Source organism: Lemur catta, chromosome 8, assembly GCF_020740605.2.
Source record: "Lemur catta isolate mLemCat1 chromosome 8, mLemCat1.pri, whole genome shotgun sequence".
In the NCBI taxonomy this organism is placed as follows: domain Eukaryota; kingdom Metazoa; phylum Chordata; class Mammalia; order Primates; family Lemuridae; genus Lemur; species Lemur catta.
Window position 1 is genome coordinate 63,061,340 of NC_059135.1, and position 25,422 is coordinate 63,086,761.

Consider the following 25,422-nt stretch of genomic DNA (forward strand, 5'->3'; position numbering starts at 1 on the left):
GTTAGCCTGATATTTATTGACAGACATGAACATACATTTACTGTCCATTAATAATTATAAATAGAGATGAGTAGCCCACTTTGTCATTTCCCAGGTATTGAGAGTTTATGTATGAGATATGAACTGGCTCCAGGAATGTATTGTAATCATTACAAACATCAGTGATTTAAAACACTTAAAGTACTGTAAATTTTTTTAAAAAATCACATTATTTAAAGAAATTTCAGTCAAGGGTTCAATGTTTGGTTTCTTGGTCCTTCAGTTAGGATAAAAATTTTAATTTAGAATTTAATCTTAATGATAACAAAGAAAGGAACATGAATGATAAAACAGAAGCTATATTATTCTGTAAAAAGACACTAATTTAAAAAATTAAGATTTAATGTCTTTCAGAAAAACATACTTTCGAATTTATTTTTAGAGTACAAAAACACAAAATAAGTAGCTGTAACTAAGACACTATGAAAATCAAAGGGACAAATAAAAATAAAATTATACTGACCACAAAATTCTAACTTTTAAGAAGTCAAAAGAGCACCATTGTTAATATTTAGTGTCTATCTTAAATACCGTAATTTCCCTTATATTTTTAATCCATTCATTTTGCTATTTTATTACAATGGCTTTGAGAATTAAGCAATGAAAAAAGACCCAAGTTTGTATTGGGAAATATGGATGCTGCAAACCTTTAGGAAAATTTGAAAATGTTGTGTCACAATGACCAAATTAGTATTCTTAAAAACATATCATCAAAAAATAATAGAGAATTCTTTGTCAATTTCTATCCCTATAGGAATAAATAAATAAATGTCTAAATTGTAAATTCCTTGAAATATGAAATGTAGTCCTAATAATCACAGAATGTCCTTCAGTAGATACTAGATATTTTATTTTAAATTGACTCTTAATCAAAGTTCAAAATTAGTGAAGCTCTTATTTTCAGAGACCAATGAGCCTAAAGATTTTTTTATAAATCACACAGCTGTTCCTAGATTCTGAAATATAAATCAGCTTAAAAAAATTAAAGCAAAATACCACATTTTCCCAAATAAAAGGCGAACTTTTCAAAGTAATACACTTTAAACATGAATAACCAATAGACCTAATAACCCAAGTGGTATGTTGTCTTTGCATGTTGCCTGAGGGTAGTCTTAGAACTCTGCAAAGTAACTTATATTTAGGAGGTATTCTGTATATACTTATTGGAAAAAAAATAAAGGAAATAAAGATTCCAAGTGAATTTTACTATGATGAACAGAAGAATGAATACTGTGAGTCTGTCTGGACCATGTCTAATGAATATGAGTCTCAGAACTGATCGTTAGATACCCAAGTCTGGTCCAGGGCCAGGATTCTCAGGACAAGACATCTTGTTTCTACATAAATTCACACCCAACCCCTTAGAAAGAGTGGGCAAGTTGACTGAAAGAAGGATCCAAACATCTATGGCAAATTTTTACTTAATTACCTGGGCTACACAGAGTTCCCAGGGCTGAAGAATCACTATAGTCTTCTCTATATACTTCTGAGTAATTAGAACTTTCTCTAAAGAACTCAAAAGTTCTTCACAAACATCAATCAATAAGTACCTATTCTTTTACTATATTTTGATTGGCATATATATTTGATTGTCCAGGGATTAAGTGACCAGTACAAAAAACTCAGCAAGTTAGAGATAGGCCCAGAATAAATGTTTAAGTTATTCAAGCCATAACCCATTCTTCATCTACTATGGTATTTTTCCCATCTCAATGAAGAAACCAAATGGTCATATATTTTCTTTTGGAATCAACTCAGAAAGGTTCTCCAGTTAATCTTCATCTTCTAATCTCTGGCTTCAAAAAATACTTCAGCACATCTGCATATAACATATAAGGCTGAAAATGTATTCAATAGTTGGGAAAAATTAGTAGAACAATAGCTATTCCAAGTTGACGTTTTAAACCATTTCTTTAACAATTTAATAAATTATTATAAAGCTCAAGCAAATTCTGTAACAATTTTAAAAACCAGTATTTTGCAAGTATAGCTAGGGAAAGAGAATAGTAATGGTCCATGTTCTCCCCCTGCACTTTCCACATACTTACATTATAGCAGTTATAATATTCTAGACTAATTGTCTAATGTCTGATTTCCCCTAGACTGAGCTTCTCAAGGGTAGAGATTATTTCCTCCTGATATCTCCATAGTATCATAGAGTGCCTGGCACACAATGAGACACTCAGTAAATATTAAGTGTATAAACAAATTAATTAGGTGATTAAAGAAATATCAGAGAAACAGATATGTCTTCAGAAGTGACCTGAAGGAATAGAGAAATGGCTTTGTTTATATTTCTATCAGAAAAAATAGAAACAGGTCAGTAGGTGAATAAGACAAAAAGAAATTAAGTTTGAGAAAATGGATACAAAAGATAGGCAATGTTTGAAGATTTTTTTGAAAAGAAAAAGGAAGTTTATACTGTTAGAAAAAAACGCAGTAATTTGAGAACATACATATTCAGAAAAGAGTACAAAGAATTTGACCACAGGCTATGAGAGGGAAAGTCATATCAAACTAGGAAATAACCAGTAGAATTCAGTTTATTTGCTATGTTTGGAAACTAAATGAATCAAGTTTTTTTTTATTAAATGCTTTTTGTTCACTGAACATATCTGACTAAACTTATAATCTGAAAAGTCCTTTTAAATGGTCAGATAATTGTTGCATAGTCACAGCATTTTCTTCTAGAACAATACAATTACAAAGCAAGTACATTCCAGTGCTATCAAAGACCCCACAAAACAGAAAAATCACTAACAACCACATTGAAAATGTACAACAGCAATGTCTTGTCAACACTTCTGTACAGAGCACAGACATGACAGCTAAAACAGACAGAAGAGAAGATGCTTTTGACAGCCAGTGTGTGTGAATGATTCTTTGAGTCAGATGGCAGCAACAAGTTACCAACTAGGAGATCTGCATGACAACTAACCATCCATCTGTATCAAACACCATCTGGCCAAGATGACTCTGACTTCTGTGTATTTGACACTCCTTCCAATTCCAAAGACTAGCAAAACAAGTGGTCTACCAGTATCTAAAGAGGTAAACAGGTTCTTAGATACCTGTGCCATAAGGTACTTTGTATTCTTTCTTACTGTTCAAAAGCAAAACGTAAGACAGTGGTGATCAAATATAGTACACATCTTAAATTTATAAAAAGTGGTTCCCCATACATACACTGACCATCATAAATAAAGCAAAAGGTTTATTCTAGAATTGCCCTTTTATCCAGGCAAAAGTTCAATGCTTCCTCTTCAAAGATAAGGCAGCATATTTCCTAAAATTTTGGACATACAGCTGTTCAAATTTTCATGAGCTCTGTAAATATTAAAATAAAGTTCCATAAGTGGAATTTTTTTCCTTTTGCTGACACTGAACATTCTCATTTTTCCTATTTTCCAAGGTGTTTATTTCCTACATAGGTTAAAAAAAATTCCAAGTGTCCTTAAGTCATCTATAATATTCTTAATAGGTCAAACATATTTCTTCTCATCCTTAAGAACTAATCTCAATATTTTAAAAAAATCACTGCTTTCCTTCAGTTAACTTATTAAAGAACTTAATAAATGTTGAATGGATTGAAAAAAAAGAAATTGTTTCAATTTAAAAATCTTTCAAACTGTTCTAAGATTAACAAAGAGAATGAAAGCTTTATTGAAGGATTTGCTTGGCTATCACAAATGTTCTCAATAGGAAGCTCCACACTTCATGAAGGAAGATAATGAAATGTTAATTATCCCAATACATAGCACTTTAGACACAAAATAATTAATTTAGACACAATCTAATTAAAATCCATCTTGAAATTTTGATAAGTTAACATCAACTTCAAATTTTTTTAAAAAAATGCATGAGATCAAATAGGATTAGCAACTCAGAGATCTGGCTCCTGTCTACTAGGTTATAAGTCCTGCACACCTCTGCCTTCCAATACCAAAACTTATCTAGGAGCTTTGCAATTTGACAGATCAGATTACCGATCTAATTATCTAATATTAGGTGACTAGTGCTACTACCAATTTCTCAGCATGCCAAATGGTAAACTATGACATATTATTTTTATTTTACAATCTTGTGTTTGGTCCTGATTAATTTACTTGCCTCTTTGAGCCTTTGGTTTCTTTCTCTTTGAAATGAAAATAAAATCTACCTGAAGGATTGAAGGAGATGGCATATGTAAAATATCTGTCTCATAATACACTCTTTGCAAATGTTAATTCCTTTCTTTTAATAATGAGCAAGGTATCTACATAATATCTGGGGCCATGGAAGTGAGGCCACTGCAGAAGTTCCCACCAGGGCAATGCCTAGTGGAGTTGTGCGGGCATGGCCATCTTAGAGACCCCTGACCAGCAGAGCCTCTAGTGTGCAACTCCAGCCTGGGAGAGTCAAAGGCATGTGACTCTAATATATGAGAACTGCAGCCAGCAAAGCTGTGAGTGTGGGGTTGCTCCAAGGCTTGGAGGCCCAACTCCCACTCCAGTGTATCCAGAAGATGGGATGTGGAGTTAAAGATTATTCTCAAGCTTCAATATATAATGTTTTCCCTGTTGGGTTTTTTGGGGGGGAGTAAGAGAGGGGGTTGGATTTGGTTGAAACCTGTTATCCCTTTCTTCTTTCCTGTTGCTCCCTTTTGGAATGGGAATGTCTATCCTGTGCCTGTCCCACCGAAGTCTTTTGGAAGCATATAATTTAATTTCACAGGCTCACAGCTGGAGAGAAATTTGCCTCTGGATGAACTGTACCTTCAGTCTCATCTTCATATCTGATTTAGATAATATTTAAATGAGACTTTGGACTTAAGATTTTACAGTTGATGCTGGAATGAGTTAAGACTTTTGGAACTTCTGGGATGGATGTATGTCACATACATGTATCTCACATTCTTTGTATATGAGAAGGACATAAATTTGGGGGAGCCAAGGGTAGAATGCTATAGTTTAAATGTATGTCCCCTCCAAAATTCATGTTGAAATTTAATCTGTTATGGTGGTATTAAGAGGTGGGGCCTTTTAGGAGGTGAAGAGGTCATGAGGGCCATTCCTTCATGCATGGGATTAAGGCCTTTATAAAAGATTTTAAGTTGGCTGTGGTGGTTTATGCCTGCAGTCTCAGCTACTTGAGAGGCTGGGGCAAAAGGACTGCCTGAAGGCAGGAGTTCAAGACTAGCCTGGGCAACACTGGGAGACCTTGTCTCTATTAAAAAAAAAAAAAAAAAAAAAAGCTTCACACAGATTTTAGCCCTTTCTGCCCTCTGTCTCGTCTGCCATGTGAGATTACAGTGTTTGTCCCCTCCAGAAGATACAGCAACAAGGTGCCATCTTGGAAGTGAAGACTGCACCCTCACCAGACACCAAGCCTGTTGGCACCTTGATCTTGGACTTCTCAGCCTCTAGAGCTGTGAGAAATAAATTTCTAATATTTATTATTTACCTGATCTAAGGTATTTTGTTATAGAGTACAAATGGACTAAGACACATGGCATGTAGTACACACATCCATCAACAAAACTTCTGCTTACCACTGAATTGTCACCAGACTTACCACACAACTAACCCAAGCTCTAAGTCAGTTCTCTCAGTCTTTTTTCTAGTTCATTATAACCTAGGACTCAGAAGTTTCTTCTTAAGAAATCAGTGTGGTACCTCCATTGAATCAAAAAGATTATAAATGCAAAACAAAAACAAAAACAAAACCCAAAAAACCTTGGTTGTTCAGTTTACAAAGAGACAAAATGGACTAAAAAATGATTAAAGAACAATTTATGGCTATTAAAAATTACAAAAATTGCATGTTTGTTGAATAAATGCAAAGAAACAACAAAACAAGCACTGCCACCCACCATAACAAAAACAAAGTATGTACAAGTATGTACAGACATGTACAAAGTAAAAAGTGACCTTCTCCTCCCTTACTTTGCCTTCTATTTTTCCTCAAGGGTAACTACTATTGACATTTTGGTAAATACCCTTTCAGAACTTCTATATTCATGTGTGTACATATATCATACTTTTTAAAAAATGAGAACTGTTCTGCAACCAAATTTTTCAACTCAGCAACACATTATCGTAATATGATCATTTCACTTAATACTTACTGTGTACCAAAATCAGAGAGCTTTATTTTCTTTATCTCATTTAATTCTTAAACCAACCTTCTGAGGAGATTATTTCCTACGTTTTACAAATGAGAAAACTGAGGCTCAAAGAGAATATGCCCAAGGTTTCCCAGTAGGTAGTAGAGCCAGGATTTGAATCCATGTCTGTCTAAGCACAAAGCCCAAACCCCTAAATAATCACTATGCCATATAATGTGAATATATCTAGCTCTCCCAAGGCCCCCTCTTTGCTATGTACTCTTTTTCTAGGTAATTTCATCCATGCCAGTGGCTGACTATGTGCCAGTGGCTCAAATTTCTCTTCTAGTCTAGACCTTTCTTCTGAGCTCCATATCTATGTGGTCAACTGCTACTTCCACTTTTACATAATCAAAACTGAATGTTCTCCCTCCAACTACTACTTCCTCTCACCTTTCTAACCTCAAAATCTGGTCCTTTGCTAGTATTCATTCCTTTCTCAGTATGTGACACCACTATGTATCCAGAAAGCTGTAACCACCCTTAACATCTAATTGTTGTTGTATAGCCAACCCATTACCAAGTATCAATTTTAATCTTAAATATCTCTCAAATCTATTAAATTTTTTCATTTCTAATGCAACTATCACAGTTCAACTTACCACAGCATTAATGGTCTACTGTAACAGTCTAACTGCTCTCCCTAAATATATTAGCCAATCCATTCTCCACACTGTAGCCATTGTGTTCTTTGCAAAATCCAAACATAATTATATCACCCCATACTTTTTTTCCTACCTCACCAAAAAAAAACCCCACCCTTAAATGGCTTCTTATTGGTTTTAGAATAAAGAATTGAAGTCCTTAATCTAGCTTCTAAGTCCCTACATAGTCTTTCCTCTAACTCTTCCCATTGACTCCTCTCTCTTTCCTGTACTTTCAGTTTTTTTAAGCCAATGAGTCTTTACAATTCAGGTCTCTGTACTTGGAAAGCCCCCCAGTGCTGCCCTTTCAAAAATCACTAAATAAAGGTGATCTTCCCTGACCTCCTAGATTAGGTGAAGTCCCCAATAGACATTCTAAAAGCAGATTACCTTTCTTGATATTTCTCAGAGTTTGAAGCTGTATTTGTAAGATGGATTAGTCTCTGCTTTACTAGACTGTACCAACATGCTCCACAAAGCAAGGAGCATGTCTATTTGCTTATCATTACAGGTCTAGTACTTAGTGTAGTTCCTGATACATAGTAAGTGCTCAATATGTTTTTGAACAAATGTCATAATTTAAACATTGTTTATTAATAAATCCCCTTGGACGTACATCCTACATACCTACCTAAAAGTTTAGATATGACGTATTTCTGGAAATAAAAAATGGAAGAAAGGATACAAATACTTTAAATTCTGATAGGAAGATAATGAGTCTAGGCAAAGTACTGACAACACACAATAGAAGAAATAAGGCTTTGATCAGAAACTACCAGAAACATCTTTATTATAATACCAGTAGCTTCAATAGGAAAAAAAACCCAGAAATGACTGCTTTATTAGCATTGACAATTCACACAGAGCATATATGTTGTTGGGTAACAAAGAAAGGAAAAAAAAAGGGTGGTAAATAATAATGAAGCTATTTACATCTTAAGTGAAAGTGAAGGTACTTTTTTAAAAAAAGTAGTACTTATAATAAGGTATTTTATGACCTCATGGAATCCTTGCAAACATGTTTTACAAGCTTTTAGAGGTAACATAAGCTTTGAGGCTAAGGGTCAAGACTAGTTCTTGAATAAAGTAATCTGACAACAGAACAGTCCTTTTATTAAAGATCAGAATTGAATAAGTGGAAAGGAAAAGAAAGAGAAAAAATAATAATAAAAAAAGCACAGCCCTTATTGCTTTATATTTATTGTCAGAAAAACATTAAAGAGGAGCTGTAATTTATTATAAAAAGACAGAGCACAGTCAAATTTAGTTTTATTTTAGGCCTTCACCTCAGCCTCATTGGCGAGTCAATAAGGCTGTTGGCTTAGCAAATTGGATGGTTTTAAATAGTATGTATCCTTCCTCTTTCTTATCAGTACAAAGAAAAAGCAATTTATGGCATAGCACCTGAATTATTTTAGAATTAAGGAGATTGCTTCCTTTCTATAAGACTTTGCCAATTTTTTTTTTGTTTTAATCAATGCTGGGCAAGAAGAGACAAATAATTTTTAGTTTATATTTCTCAACAAAAAGATTCATATTTTCTGATTATATAATGCAAAGGATCTTCAGATAAGCAGAAGAAGTCAGCTGCAGGTTCTCTATAACCTAATTACTTATGATTACAATAATTTGGACTTGTAAATGGCAATCAGTTTTAAAATTTTTAGATGTTTTTATTATTTTATTGCTGATTCTTTCTTGGAAATATGGTCAAAAAAGCAATAGAAGTGTTAAGTCTTTGTTAACTATTAATATATTTGGTTTCTCCCATGAAACAGTGGCAGAAACTGACACCAAACAACTTGGTATGAGTAATAAAATTGATTAAATATTTAATTCCACATTATGGTATCTTGTGATGTTTCAAATTCTCTAGGCAGCTTTAGCCTCATCAGTCAAAAGATGTGGCAAAGACTGTTAATTATTCTGTGTCCACTCTCTGTCTTACTTTTAGTAATACAGAGTTTTAACTGGGCGCATGGTCACCCAGCTAGAGGATATATTTGCCAGCCTTCTTCACTACTAGGTATGATCATGTGACTAAGTTCTGGCTAATAGGGTGTGAACAGAAGTGATCGATACAAATTTTGGACATCATTAAATGAAAGCTGACTGCTCTTCACTTCTCTCCTCCTTCACACTGGCAGGGAAATGGTAACAAGTAGAGCAGCCACTGTTTCCAGAGAGGGAAACCGTATTTTAAAGATGGCTAATAGCTGCCCTGTTATCCCTGGTCTACTCACCTCTCGACTGTAACATAAGAGAGAACTTTTATATTATTTAAGCACTGTATTTCTTGGTCTCTTTAAATCAGCAGCTTATTCAAGACAATAACTAAACCAGGGACCAAGCCAACTCTACCACTGTATATAATAATCTTTTACTTATTAAAAGTTGTCTAGTCAGGGGCTACTGTGATTAAAAGATTGCTCTATTTTGGAATGAACAGAAGACCTGTTAATATGGATACATATGGATGGTTACATATGGCAAAAATCAGAGTAAGTAATATTAGACTGTGTGAGCCTTTTAAGTGCACGCTCTTTGTTTTATTTATCTTTTAATTGCTAGAATTAATGATGTCCCTGGTATATCATAAGTTGTTAAAGGATGAATAAAATAAATATTAATAGCAAGCTTTATACTCTGGCCTCTTGGTAAGAAGAGATGTATAAATAACAAAGTAAGGATTTATGCAACAAGAAAGGGGACTATATTAGGTTATTCATAGCAATGGAAAGAAAACAGTTTAAAAACCTGCAATGGGCTATGATTTAGCTAGGGTAGTGTAATTAATATGGACTTTGGAGTCTGATAAACCAAGTTTCAGTATAGATTTTGCCACGTAGGTTGGAAAATTAACATTTCAGAGTCTCAGTTTCTTCATTTGAAAATAGGACTAACAACAATGCTGACTTTATAGAGCTCTGCGGATTTACATGTAAAATATGTGGCACTTATAGAATATGCTCATTCATTAAATGCTAATTCTCCTTTCTGATTTATGAAGTAAAATGAATTTAAGGATTGAAGAAGGGAAGAAGACTGGTTCAGTGTATTTCAGATAGGTGCCACTGGTTCTGTGCATCTGAGATTATCTGATATTTTAGTATGGTCTAGAATAAGGACTATACCAGAAGGAGAAACTAAAAACAGTCATGTTTTCTTGAAGATTAGAGGTTCTAAAAAGAAACAATTTAATAGCAGGGGAGCCTGAGTATAACAATGGAAAATTTGGTCTAGAACTAAAAGAGAAAAATACTTCTTAGGGGTCAAGGAAAGTAAATACACTTGGTAATCAATAGTAGGACACTTGTAGTTGGAAAGATTATCCTTTGAAATTTGTGAGGTAAATTTAGGAAAAATAGAAGGCAGTATTATTCCACATAGCAGCTTATAAAACTCATTACTCTCTTTCAGTGGTACAGGTAAGAAAAAATAGTGAATATATACATTTAGGTTTGGATATTCAGTTTAATGTGCCTTCCAAGTGGAAGTGAGACTTATGGGTCTAGAGATCAGAGGGTAGGTCTGAACTAGGGAGATAAATTTAGGAGTCACTGTCATATATATCTGAAGCCACAGATGAAGACAAGAAGAGTCATATAAGAATATAAAGTAAGAAGAGAAGAAGGCATTAGAGAAGTCTAATATTTGGTAACCAGGTAGTAGAGTGAATCTGCAAAGGGGATTGAGAAAATGGGGCCCAAGAAGTAAGGAGAAAAATCAAACATGGAGTCTTGAATGTTAAAGAAAAATAGTGTTTTAAGAAGGAAGGGTAGTACAAGGGTTACTGTCAGCTATTAATGGAATGAGGCAGGTCTACATGTATGAACCTGAAAGACTATCAAGGACTTTTGGCAAAGAAGTTACAGACATAAAATTTGTGGTCAAACGGATTTTTTTGAAATTCTAGCTCTAGTAGTTCTACTATTTACTGGCTATGTGGTTGTGGGCAAGTTATTTCATCACTCTACATTTCATTTTTCGCATCCAAAAAATGAAAATAATGTTTTTCATAAGATTTGTATAAGGATTAGATAACTGTAAAGCTCTCTGGCAAACAAAGACTCAATAAATCTCAGTGATGATAATGGTGAAGATGATGATATTGAAAAATTTAAAAATATTTTCAGATTAGCATGATTCTAATTTTGAAAAAATATGATTCTGAAAGGATATATACCAAATTACTAACAATGGTTAGCCCCGGGAGTGAGGGAGGGGACTGTCACTTTATATTCTGTATATCTTGAATTATTTACTTAAAAAAAATTATTTTATAAGCATGTGCTGCTTTTGTAATTTAAGCCAATAATATTTTAAAAATCACTTACCTGCCTTTTTTGTCTTTACCTCCCTTATCAATTTGGAATACTTGGATTCCTTTGCTTGACAGAATGCTCCTTAATGGATATAGCATTCTTACTTCTCAAAGAGGAGCTTCTGAGTCTCAAATTGCAGTGAACTAGAAGAAACACTGAGAGAAGCACTGGCTTGGAGTATGGACAACTAAGTGTTAAAAGGCTGGTGAGTTTATACAAACTGTTCAATAACAGAAGAATAGCAATAAAACATGGCTAGTAAGAGAATCTAGGCTAGATCAATTCTTTTTTTTGTAATAGATTTTAAAAATTATGTAAAATGTATGTAACATAAAATTTATCCTTTTAACTATTTTTAAGTGTACAGTTTTATGGCATTAAGTACATTCACATTGTTGTGCAACCATCACCACTGTTTACCTCCAGAACTTTTTAATCTTCTCCAACTGAAACTTTGTACCCATTAAATACTAACTCCCCATTCCTCTCTCTCCCTCAGCCCCTTGCAATCAATCCCTCTTATACTTCTATTTTTATGAATCTAACTATTCTCAGTACCTCACATAAGTGAGGGTCCACATAAGGGGAATCACACAATGTTTGTCCTTTTGTAATTGGCTTATTTAACTTAGCATAATATATCCAAGATTCTATGTTGTACCAAGTGTAAGAATTTCTCTCCTTCTTAAGGTTATAATATTTGCTCTATGTATATGTTTCCCATTCATCCACTGATGAACACTTGGGGTGCTTCCACCTTTTGCCTAATGTGAATAATGCTGCTATGAACTTGGGTATATAAACATACGTTTGAATCCCTGCTTTTGCTTCTTTTCGGTATACACCCAAGGGTTGCATTGTTGCATCATATGGTTAATTCTATGTTTAATTTTTTGAAGAACTGCTATACCATGTTCCACAGTGGTTGTACCATATCACATGCTCACCAGCAATGCACAAGAGTTCTAACTTGCCCACATCCTTGTCAACACTTATTTTCAGTTTTTTGGATAATAGACACATCAATGGGTGTGAAGTGGTATCTCATTATGATTTTGATTTGTATTTCTCTGATAAGTAGTGATGCTAAGTATCTTTTCATGTGCTTAATGACTATCTGCATAATTTCTCTGGAGAAATGTCTATTCAAGTCCTTTGTCCATTTTAAAATCAGGTTGTTTGGTTTTTTTGTTGTTGAGCTTGTAGTTCTTTATATATTCTGCATATCAACTTCTTATCAGATTTGCAAATATTTCCTCCCATTCCGTGGGTTGTCTTTTCACTCTGTTTATAGTGTCCTTTGATGCACAAAAGTTTAAATTTTGATGGAGTCCAAATTATCTATTTTTTCTTTAGTTGCCTGTGCTTTTGGTGTCATATCCAAGAAATTACTGTCAAATCCCAATGTCATGAAGCTTTCCATCTATGATTTCCTCTAATTTCTTTTATGGTTTTAGCTCTTACATTTAGGTATTTGATCTGTTTTGAGTTAATTTCTGTTTATGAAGAAAGTCAAGGGTCTAAAATCTGTGAATATGGGATTTCTTTCTGTATAATTTTTTCTTAAAAAATTGTTTTAGCAGTTTTTATAGTTTTCAGTATACAAGTCTATCACCTATTTGGTTTTTATTTCTAAGATTTTATTCATTTTGATGTTATAAAAAATTTACTTTTCTTTTTGAATTGCTCATTGTTAATACAAAGAAACACAACTAATTTTTGTGTGTTGATTTTGTATCCTGTAATTACTAAATTTATTAATTAGTTCTAACAAGTCTTTTGGGGTGGGTGTGGCATCTTTAGGGTTTTCCACATATAAGGTAATGCTGGTTATGGACAGAGATAATTTTACTTCTTCCTATGCAATTTAGAGGTCTTTTATTTCTTTTTCTTGGCTAACTGCTCTGGCAAGGACTTCAGTACTATGTTGAATAGAATTGGTGAAAGTATATATCCTTGTCTTAATCTAATCTTAGACAAAAAGCTTTTGGTCTTTCATCCTAGAGTATGATGTTAGCTGTGGGTTTTTCGTATGTTGTATGGCCTTTGTTTTGTTGAGGTAGTTTTCTTCTATTCCAAGTTTGTTGACTGTTTTCTTTTTTTTCAAATCATAAAGGGGTGGTGAATTTTATCAAATGCTTTTCTAAATCTTGAATCCTATTAATGTGGTATATTGCACAGACTAATTTTGTATGTTGAACCATCCTTGCACTGCAGGAATAAATCTCATTTGGTCATGCTGTGTAATTCTTTTAATATGCTGTTGAATTTGATTTGGTAGTATTTCATTGAGGATTTGTGCATCAGTATTGCCTTAGGCTGTTTTGTGCTGCTGTAACAGAAGAATGGAGGCTGGGTAAATGAAGAAGAAAAGAAATTTACTGCTTCATAGTTCTTGAGGCTGGGAATTCTAAGACTAAGACTTCTTGCTGTGTCATCACATGGTGGCAGGCATCACATGGCAAAGGGCAAAGAGAGAGGGCAAGAGGGGGCTAAACTCACCCTTTTGTAACAACATTAATTCCACTCATGAGGGTCATCACCTCTTAAAGGTCCCACACCTCTTAATACTGTTATAATGGAAATTAAACTTAAGCATAAGTTTTGGAGGAGACAAATATTCAAACCATAGCAAATGTTCATAAAGGATATTAGTGTATAGTTTTCTTTTCTAGTAGTGTCATTGTCTGGCTGTGGTATCAGGGTATGCTGGCATCATAGATTGAGTCTAAAAGTATTATATACTGTTCAGTTTTTTGGGGAAGAGTGTGAGAGGTTTGGTACAAATTCTTCTTCTTTTTTTTTTTTTCAGATAGGTCTAGCTGTCGCCCAGGCTGGAGTGAAACGGCATGATTATAGCTTTATGCAGCCTCAAACTCCTAGGCTCAAGCAATCCTCCCATCTGAGCCTCCCAAGTAGCTGAGAATATAGGCACATGCCACAATGCTTTGCTGATTTTATTTTTTAGAGACAAGATCTCACTGGAGAGTAGTGGCATGATCACAGCTCCTCACTGCAATCTCCAGCTCCTGGGATCAAGCCATGCTCCAGCCTCAGCCTCCTGAGTAGCTAGGACTACAGGTGCATGCCACTATACCTGGCTAATTTTTAAACTTTGTGTAGAGACAGGTCTCGCTGTGTTGTCCAGCCTGGTATGAACTCCTGGCCTCAAGTGATCCTCCCACCTTGGCCTCCCAAAGTGTTGGGATTACAGGTGTGACCTGCTCCTCCAGAGCCTGGCCCTTGGCTAATTAAAAAAAAAAATTTTTTTTTTTAGAGATGGGGTCTTGCTATATTGCCCAGGCTGTCTTGAACTACTGGCCTCCAGCCATCCTCCTGCCTCAGCCTACGAGTGGCTGGCATTATTACAGTGTGAGCCACTGTGCTCGGCTCTTAATTCTTCTTTAAGTGTGAGCCACTACACTTAGCTCTTAATTTTTCTTTAAATGTTTGGCAAAATTTACCAGTGAAGCCATCTGGTACCGGGCTTTTCTTTGTTAGGAGGTTTTTGATTATGGATTCAATCTCTTTATTAGGTAAAGGTATATTCAGATTTTCTTTTTCTTCATGATTCAATCTTGGTGGGCTGTGTGTTCCTACGGATTTGTCCCTTTTACTAGCTTATCCAATTCGATGGCATACAATTGTTCATAGTATTATTTCATATTTAAAAATTTCTGTACAATTGGTAGCAGTGCCTCTACTTCCATTTCTGATTTTAGTTATCTCAATCATCCCTCTTTTTTTCTTAGTCAATGTAGCTAAAGGTCTGTCAATTTTTTTGATCTTTTCGAGGCATCACTACTTAGTTTTGTTTATCTTCTCTATTGTTTTTCTATTCTTTATTAATATTTTATTTATATTTGCTCCAATCTTTATTATTTTTTTCCTTCTGCTATTAATAGTTTTTGGTTTAATTTGTTCTTCTTTCACTACTTCCTTCAGGCATAAATTTAGATTGCTGATGTAAATCTTTCTTCTTTTTTAATGTATGTATTTACAGCTATACATTTCTCTGTTGGCTGCTTTCACTTACATTCCAGAAGTTTTGGTATGTTGTGTTTACATATGCATTTGTCTCAAGATATTTTCTAATTTCCCTTGTGATTTCTTTCTGACTCATTAGTTGTTCAAGAGGGTATTATTTAACCTGGACACTCTAATTTCCTTTTTGTAATGTCTAGTTTCATTCCATTGTGACTACAAGAGACACTTTGCATGATTTCAATCTTTTAAAATTTGTTACTTTTAATGGTCTAATATATGGTCTATCCCAGAGAATGTTACATGTGCCCTTGAGAAAAATGTGTATTCTGCTGTTGTTGACTGTAGTGTTTTACTTATGTCTATTAGGTCCAATTGGTCTATAATGTTTAAGTCCTCTATTTTCTTATTGATCTTTTGTCAGGCTGTTCTATCCATTATTGAAAGTGTTGAAAGTGTGATACTGAATTCTCTTATTATCATAGAGCTGTATATTTCTACCTTCAATACTGTCAGTGTTTGCTTCATAAACTTTGGAGCTCTGATGTATGATGAATACATCATTTTTCTATTTTGTTGATGACTTGGCCCTTTTATCATTCTATAACATCCCTTTCTTGTTTCTTCCAACAGTTTCTGACTGAAAGTTTGTTTTGTCTGATATTAGTTTATTTACCCTTGCTCTCTTTTGGTTACTATTTGCATGACATCTTTCCTCAAACTTTCACTTTCAATCTATGCATGTTCTTAGATCTAAAGTCTCTTGAGGAAGAATACAGTTGGATCCTGTATTTTTAAAATTGATTTTGCCAATCTCTATTTTTTGAAAGGGTAGTGTAATCCATTTACATTTAAAGTAATTACAAATAGGGAAGTACTTATTTTTGCCACTTAGCTATTTGTTTTCTGGAGTTTTAATGCTTTTTTCTCCCTTATTTCCTCCATTACTGCCTTGCTTTATATTTGGTTGTTTTTTTGTAGTGACACATTTTGATTCCCCTCTCATTTCTTTTTCTGCATATTTTCTAGATATATTTTGTGGTTCCTATAGGGATTAAATATATCATCCTAAAGTTAATGACCATCTTAAATTGATACCAACTTAACTTTAAACCTCATACAAACACTGCACTAATTTACAGTGTCACCTCATTTTGTTATAGGTGTCACAAATTGTTTTTAAACATTGTACATCCATTAATATAATTATTTTGTATGCATTTTGCCTTTTAAATCTTGTAAAAAATAAAAAGTAGAGTTACAAACCAAAATTACAACAATATTGGATTTTATATTTATCTATGTATTTACCTTTACCAGAGAACTTTATATTTTTGTATGACTTTGCATTACTGTCTAGCATCCTTTCATTTCAACTTGAAGGACTCCCTTCATTATTTCAGGAAAAGCAGGTCCAGTAATAGACTCCCTCCACGTTTATTTGTCTGGGAATATCTTAACTTCTCCGCCCCCCCCCCCCCCCCGTGTTTTTTGAGACAGCGTCTCCCTCTTTACCTGGGCTAGAGTACAGTGGTGTCATCATAGCTCACTGCAACCTCAAACTCCTGGCCTCAAGTGATGCTCCTGCCTCAACCTCCTGAGTAGCTGGGATTATAGGCATGCACCATCATGGCCAGCTATTTTTTTAAAAAATATTTTATAGAGACGGGGTCTTGCTGTGTTGCCGGGCTGGTCTTGAACTTCTGGCCTCATGTGATCCTCCTACCTTGGTCATCATGCCTGGCCTCTCCCTCATTTTTGAAGGATAGCTTTGCTGGAAACAGAGTTTTCTTCTAGCAGTTTCATAGTTTCAGGTCTTACATTTAAGTCTTTAATCCATTTTGATCTTATTTTTGTGTATGGTTAAAGATAGGGGTCTAATTTCATTCTTCTGCCTATGGTTATCCAGTTTTCCTAGCACTATTTAATAAAGAGACTGTCCTTTCCCCAATGAATGTTCTTGGAGCCTTTGTCAAAAATGAGTTGGCTATAAATGATGGATTTATTTCTAGGTTCTCTATTCCGTTCCATTGGTCTCTGTGCCTGTTTTTATACCAGTACCATGCTGTATTGGTTACTATTGCTTTGTTGATTTTGAAGTCAGGTAGTGTGATGCCTCCAGCTTTGTTCTTTTTGCTCAAGATTGCTTTGGCTATTTGGGTCTTTTGTGGTTCCATACATATTTTAGGATTGTTTTTTCTATTTCTATGAAGAATATCATTCGAATTTTTATAAAGATTGTACTGAATCTGTAAATAGCTTTGCCAACATTGATATTTTAACAATATTAATTCTTCCAAACCATGAATATGGAATATCTTTCCATTTGTGTGTGTCCTCTTCAATTTCTTTCATTGGTGTTTTGTAGTTTTCCTTGTAGAGATCTTTCACTTCTTTGGTTAAATTTATGCCCAGCTATTTTACATTTTTTGTAGCATGGTAAATGGGATTCTTTTCTTGATTTCTTTTTCAGATTGTTTGTTGTTGGCATATATAAATGCTACTGATTTTTATATGTTGATTTTGTATTCTGAAACTTTACTGAATTCATTTATAATTCTAACAGCTTTTTTTTTTTTTTTTTTTTGGTGGAGTCTTTAAGGATATAGAGTTCTTGGTTGCCAAGTTTTTTTTTTCTTTCAACAATTTAAATGTATCATCTCACTGCCTTCTAGCCTGTAAGATTTTTGCTGATAAATCTATTGATATCTTATTGGGGATCCCTTGTGCATGACGAGTTGCTTTTTTCTTTCTGCTTTTGAGAGTCTCTCTGTCTTTTGACAGTTTTATTACAATGTGTCTTGGTGTGGGTCTCTTTGGGTTTCTCATATTTGAAGTTCATTTAGCTTCTTGGATTTGTATATCCATGTTGTTCCCAAATTTGGGAAGTTTCCCGTCACTATTTTTTCAAATAATCCCTCTGATCCTTTCTCTTTCTTTTCTCCTTCTGAGACTGCCATAATGTGTATATTGATCCACTTGATGGTGTCCCATAAGTCTCTTAGGCTGTTCTCTTTTCTCCATTCTTTTTTCTTTTAGTTCATCAGACTCCATAATTTCAAATGACTTGCTTCAAATTCACTGATTGTTTCTTCTGTCTATTTGAGCCTGCTGAACTCTTCTTTCTGCTACCACCACTTGTAAGCTTATTTTCATTTACAGTTATTTTTTTCTCTTACTTCCTTTAGTCCTGAGAGGAATAGGTGGTTCTTCTGTTATTCACAGTCAATTCCTTAACCTATGTCTTTATCTCCAGAGGTCAACTGACTGGCCTTGTTTTCTTCCTCTTATTCACCCTCCCTTTTGTCCTTCACATATTTGAGCACCTAACTATATGCTAGGTACTGGGATCATAATAGTTACCAAGACAAGGCCCTAGCCCTCATAGGAGCTTGCTTTCTTATTCAAGAGACAAATGAATTATTTAGGAAGGTCAAGATGGGCCTCTTTGAGCAGGTGACGTCTGAGTAGAAACCTGAAAGCAGTAAGGGAGGAAACCATGGAAATAGCCAATGAAAACCACTCCAGGCAAATGGGGTAGTAAGTGCAAAGGTCCTGACAGAGGGATGTATTTGAAGAACAGTAGGAAGCCCATGTGGTAAGAAGGCTACAAGAGAATGGAGTGGTAGGGGAAAAAGATGGAGTGTCTGGCAAGGACCAGATTAGACCCTGCTCTAGTAGAGCACAGTAGGGGCTTTGGCTTTTATTTTCTAGAAATGACTGGAGTCAAGCCTTTTAACTATGTGGTTTATATTGCCTTTAATGTTTCTTAATAATGTTTCTTTATTCCCTAGTTCTCTACAGCCTACTGCAGTCTGCCCTTCCCACTCCACTTAACTGCCCTTATAAATGTCAATCACCTCCATATAGCCAAATGCAATGTATGCTTCTCAAATGTCATCTTACTATAGTTCTTGGATATTCTCTTTTTCTCTAATTTGTTTCCTACCTTTTAGAGTGGTTTTTTATTAGACTTCTTAATGGTTCCCTTCTCTATTTCTATTCTTTAAAATACCGGTATTCTCCAAGTTTCTCTTCCTATGCCTCTCAACTTATTAACCCATTAACTGTCATGTGAATTGTACTTAACTCATACTAGTTTTTATCCCAGGGCCCCATGAAGCAAAACCCTGCAGTTGGTTCATGAAAATCTTATTTGTTGATGCTCTTATTGTTACAATTAATATTGACAATGTAATTCTAAAAACTTGGATTGCTGTTGCATATAACTTACACACAGAAAATAAAAAATAACAAATTAGAAAGGATTGTTTTAATAAATCACCATGGGCCCAGGGAAAAATTTTTTCTTTCTAATGTGGCAGTCAATGTGTTTGTTAATGTTCTGAATCTCCAGGGGCCAACTGCTTGGCTTTCTTCCCTTTCTCTACTCTCCCCTACTTCTGTCTTCCAAATATTCCTTCAACATGTACACTCTAACTGGGAAATGTTATCCACATATAAGGCTATCATAAAATTCATTATTCCCATATCTATAATCTCTGATTCAGAACTCTTTCTAGGATGCCAGATCCATATTTACAACCATCCATTGGACATTTCCACCTGTATGTCCCACAGATAACTAAAAATATTAACTAAAACCTAATTATACATCCTATTTCCCCATCCCCAAAGCTGTACTTTCTTCTCCATCCTTGGTTTCAGTCATCAGCACCATTATCACTCCAGTCATCTATTCTAGATACTGGGTTTCATCTTAGAGTCTATTCTATCACCCTCAGATGTGGGCTGCACTCAGGTATTATCTGCTTTCCATTTCATACCTCCTAAATAAACCTTAGTTCTCTCCTCCAATTCATCCCTGCTTAATTTAGGTCCTCATTTTGATTGCTCAAAATGATTGCCATTCACTTTTAGTTTTTTTTTAAATTGAGGTACAATAATATGTGCATATATTTAATATGAATATATTTTGTACATCAATTATATAACATAATTTTATATTAATACTTAAAGTGCATAAAATACAACTGGATTGTTGCCAGTTATTTTACATTCTTTGGTCTTAGAACATTGCTTAACATGAAATAGTTTCTTAATATATGTTTTTTGAGCTGAATTTTACATTGTTCTGTATCCTATTTATCTCTAGGTCCATTGTCAAGCAGACTTTTCTAAAGCACATATCCTTCAGTAACTTTTGATTGAATAAAGATGTAGTTCACACTACTAAGTCATATTCACCATGATCAAGCTATAATCTACTTTTACAGCTTCTTTTCCTGCAATGCCCTGTCATTCTTTCTGGAGCCACAGGATCACTTTGTGGTACATGGAACATACTCTATGTTCTCTCGCTTCTGAGTTTCGCATATAGCGCTCCCCTGCTTGTAGGACCCTTCTTCCCCAGTTTACTAAACTCTTCCTAATCTTAGCTCAAGTGTTGGCTCATATTGAGCTTATGACTTTATCCTCATAGACTGAGTTAGGTGCCTCTTATCTATGTTTGTATATTATCCTGCACCAACCTATATTGTACCACCTACTCCACTATTATGATAACCACTGATCTTTTCTATATTATATTATATGATAAAATATCTATTTCTTATTTATTTGACCTTTTTAAAGTTCTTTAAAGGTATAAATGATGTTTTACTTATTTCAGTATTCTCAAAATTTCAGCAAGGGCTCAGTACATAGTAGATAGCGAATTAATGTTTCTTAAATAAATCTATCAGGATATTTTGAATTTAATATATAAGAATATATAGCATACATTTTTTATTCATCCATTCTTGTGTACTTGACAAACATCAACTTTGAAAAATAAATATTAAAAAAATTTTTTCCTTTTTCTTCTTTGGAGTATATGCTAATGTGAACAAAGGCTTCTTCCATGGCAGATAGAGTTAAATTACCAGTGTCTTCAGTTGCTTACCAATGGCCAGTGCAATAAGAGTTGAAATTAAGAGGAATACCTGTTTCTGCCCTATCCTAAGAGTACCTCAATATTCCTCTCTTCCCTAATTCTATGTTCCTAACTTTCTTAGAACAAATACAGGGTTCTCAAAGTTTCTTAATGAACCTAATCACAGAGTAAGAATAAAAGCTGGGAGTTTAGTATTTTACTAAAGTGATTATATCATAAACCTGAACTGGGAAAAAAAAAGAAATCAAATTCTAAACTTCATTTCAATAATTTTAGAAAGTCCTCTGTCATATTCTATCCTCCTCTTCCTTCTATCCACCCCTAATGAAGACTTACAGTTCATAAGTCTGCTTATATAATGGAGTATTCTTTTGCTAAACTAAGAGGAGACTCACACAGAATAGTAATAGTCTCTGAGGATTATGATACATTCTGATGTAGGGAGATAGGTATGAGCTAGTTTTATAGATTTTTTTATAGATTTATCAACTAGAAAGAAGGAAGGAAATTGCACAGTTTCTATATTTATGGAAGAAATTTCATGGCTAGCATTTTTCTTAGACTTCAGAATTCTACAGGTTAGTAAAAAAATTTTTTTTAAAACTGGGGAACCAGCATAATATCCCCTACTTTCAATTGTCTGCACAGGAATAATTTAACATAGTAGACCTTAGGCTGTTATCTTCAGACAGGTCTACTTGCAAGGTTGGCCCTTGGCTGGCATCAGGAACTTAGCTTTTGAAAATCAAGTTATGCCATAAACCTGAAGTGGAAAAAAAAAAGTGATAAAGTTGTGACTGCCGTGCCAACCTACTTAGATTGTACAATGAGATTTATGATAAACACCTTTCCTTCTGAGAGTCTGGCTTTATGAGGGTACCTATGTGACCATCCCTCAATTTAAGAAACACCCTGAACTCCAAATTTCAGATGGAGTTCCCTAGGCACTGCACACATGTGACTGAATTTTTGAAGCTGGAGAAAAGCTATTAATACATAGAAAGACTGATTATGGATTCTTTTAGACTCTTCCTGATGTCTTTTTACACTAATAATCTGGCTATGTATCTTTATCATGTAGCTGTAATAAATCTCAGCTATAAGTAGACTGTATGCTGAGCCCTGTGAGTCCTTCTGGAGAATTCCAGAACGTGTGGGTGGAACTGGGGAACTCTGAAACAGCACTAGGTAACAATATTAAACAAAGATGCAAATAACCCTATAATCATCATTTCTCAAAAGTGTACGTTAATAAAATTCTGTTCTTTGATTGAATGGAAACATGGAACATAGTATCAGAATAGAATGTAGAATTTTAAATGGAATAAATTTGGCATTATGAGAATTTCATTGCATTATCCTTATTTTTCTCATTTTGCTGCAGATCAGCGAAAACCTTTTTATGGACCAATAACAGAAACATGCTTAGGAACTACTAAGTTAAGTAATTTTTGCCTGGATATACCTTTCCTATAATTTAGTTTCTTCAGAAATTAAAAGTACTAAAAGAAATGCTGTGTGTACAGGTATAATTTTAAAAGCTGGAACTTTTAGTAAGTCATTAAAGATTTCACTGAAATAGTCTATTTTTAACCATCATAAAAAATGGAAGCCTATTATAAATTAATTAAAAAGATGACAAATAAAAATCTCAAATTTCATCCATTAACATACCCGTGTTTTAGTAATTACAGTTCTTCAAGGCAGTTTCTAACAATGTAACATTTTTCAGTTGTAAAAAGCCCTCAAATTCTATTCACCAGGATAAAGAATTCCTTTCAAAACCAGAACCACACACCTTTTGCTGTAGTTCTTTTACTGCAGAATCTCTGTCCATGCATGCCTGTCGGAAGGCTTCATATGCTTTATTGAGTTGCTCACCAATGTTTTTATCCATTCCTCTTCGTCCTGTAGCATTACTATAAAGGATGGAGTAAAAGACAGGTCTGGAAAATAATCAGAATAATTTTGATAGTTATTAAGTTATATAAATCTCATTTTAAAAATGCATCTTAAAGACATTTCTGTAAGGTTTATTATAGACATTATAGCACCTAGTACTATAAAGGTTTATCATAGGGCTAGGCACGATGGCTCACACCTATAATGCTAACACTCTGGGAGGCCAAGGTGGGAGGATCGCTTGAGTTCAGGAGTCTGAGACCAGACTGAACAAGAGTGAGATTCCCCTCTCTACAAAAAATAGAAAAATTAGCTGGCTGTGGTGGCATGCACCTGTCTCACCTACTTTTAGGAGGCTGAGGCAGGAGGAACAGGAGCCCAGGGGTCTGAGGTTGCAGTAAGCTATGATGATGCCACTGCACTCTAGCCAGGGTGACAGAGTGAGAGAAGACTCTGTCACCAAAAAACAAAAAAAAAGTTTATTATAAAGGCATAAAAGTCTCAGCTAAAATCCTGACTGGAAATATTATGAACTTTGACTTCTACAATTTTTAAATATTCTTTACTAATGTGCAAAGAGCAAGTGGGTTCCAGTTCAAAAGATTCTACTTCATAGAAATCTATAACTGTAACTTAAAAATGGAGAAATATAAAAGACCACTTTATTATTAATGTCTTATTATGAAATGTACAAACAGCATTGGTGATGCGGGAGGGATTTCTTTTTTCTAAATGGACGCTTACTCCCATTTACAAGGTGAATTCTTGCTACAGTGAAATTAGAGCAAAATTAAATAAATAGATAATAAGTGTTTGTGGATGGAGTTCACACTGTTGTTATCACAGAGCAATTAAAATGTGTGAAAATGCTCTTATTTTAGCACAAAATCTAAGGAGAGCTGCTGGTGGATTGTACATTAAAAAAGAAAAATCACATCCTTTCAGTCCTACCCCACTACCTATTAGTTTTCCAACTTCCCTGCTGTTTCCTCTGAGTACAGGTCATTTGCTCAGTGGAGGTAATCTGGTTTTCTCATCTCAGTTTGCACAACATCTCTAACCACATTCCTTGGCCTGAGCAGATGGTTAGCTAATGACGCTGATTCTTCACATCCAGCTGGAAAAACCATAACCCAGGACCTTTCTCTTAATCCTCTAAAAGCTAAGAAACACAGTTCTCTACTGGTTCTAGGAGTACCAAGTTATTTCACTTTTTTGGAAATCATTCATAATTTCAGTCTCTAATCTGTCATAACATCTTTCATTTCATCTTTAGGCACACAATTTTAATTTTTAGCATTTCCAATTGAGATATAATTCATATCAAATCTACCATTTTAAAGTTAACACTTCAGTACTTTTTAGAATATTTATTATGTCATGCAACCATCAATATTACCTAATTCCAGAACATCCCCCAAAAAACTCCATACCTATTAAAAGTTAGTCCCAAATTCTCCTCTCCCTCCATCTCCTGGTAACCAACTAATCTGTTTTCTGTCTCTAAGGATTTGCCTATTTTTGACCTTTCATATAAATGGAATCATACAATATATGGTTTTTATGTCTGGCTTCTTTCATACAGCATAACAGTTCTGAGGTTCATCCCTGTTGTTCATCCCTTCATTTTTATGGCTGAATAATATTCTATTATACGGATATACAATATTTTGTTTATCCATTCCTCAGCTAATAGACATTGGAGTTGTTTCCAATTTTTGGCTATTATGAATAAGGCTACTGTGAACATTTATGTACACATTTTTGTGTGACCATGTTTTCAATTCTCTCATATATATGCCTAGAAGTGGAACTGCTGGGTCAGATGGTAATTCTATATATGTTTAACTTTTTTGAGGAACTGCCAAACTGTCTCCATAGAACTTGTGCCATTTTACATTTCCACCACCAATGTACAGGGGTTCCAATTTCTCTGCATCCTTGCCAACACTTCTCATAGTCCATTTAAAAATTAAGCCATGCTAGTGGCTGTGAAGTAGCATTCTATCATGGTTTTGATTTGCATTTCCCTAATGACTACTGATGTCAAGCATCCTTCTCTATGTGTTTTTTGGGCATTTGTGTATCTTTGGAGAAATGTCTATTCAAATAATTTGCCCACTTTTTAAATTGGGTTGTCTTTTTATTGTTAAGTTGTAAGAGTTTTTATATTTTCTAGAAACTAGGGTCTTATCAGTCACATGATTTACAAGTATTTTCTCATTCTGTAGATGTCTTTTCACTTTCTTGATAGTATCCTTTGACACACATTTTAAAATTTGATGAAGTCCAATTTACCTATTTTTTCTTTTGTTGCTTGCGCTTTTGGTGCTGTATCTAAGAAACTATTGCCTAATCAAAGGCCATGCAGATTTTCACCTGTTTCCTTTTAAGAATTTTATAATTTTAGGCCGGGCGTGGTGGCTCACGCCTGTAATCCTAGCACTCTGGGAGGCCGAGGCGGGTGGATCGCTCGAGGTCAGGAGT

The 25,422-nt window shown here is 34.5% G+C and overlaps 1 protein-coding gene across 1 annotated transcript in view; it reads right to left on the minus strand.

The window, feature by feature from the left end:
- Positions 1–25,422, minus strand: part of TANK (TRAF family member associated NFKB activator) — a 59,619-nt gene that overhangs the window by 31,853 nt on the left and 2,344 nt on the right. The window contains 1 exon segment of the mRNA XM_045559840.1: positions 22,832–22,979. Within this exon segment, the coding sequence (XP_045415796.1) occupies positions 22,832–22,979 (148 nt within the window).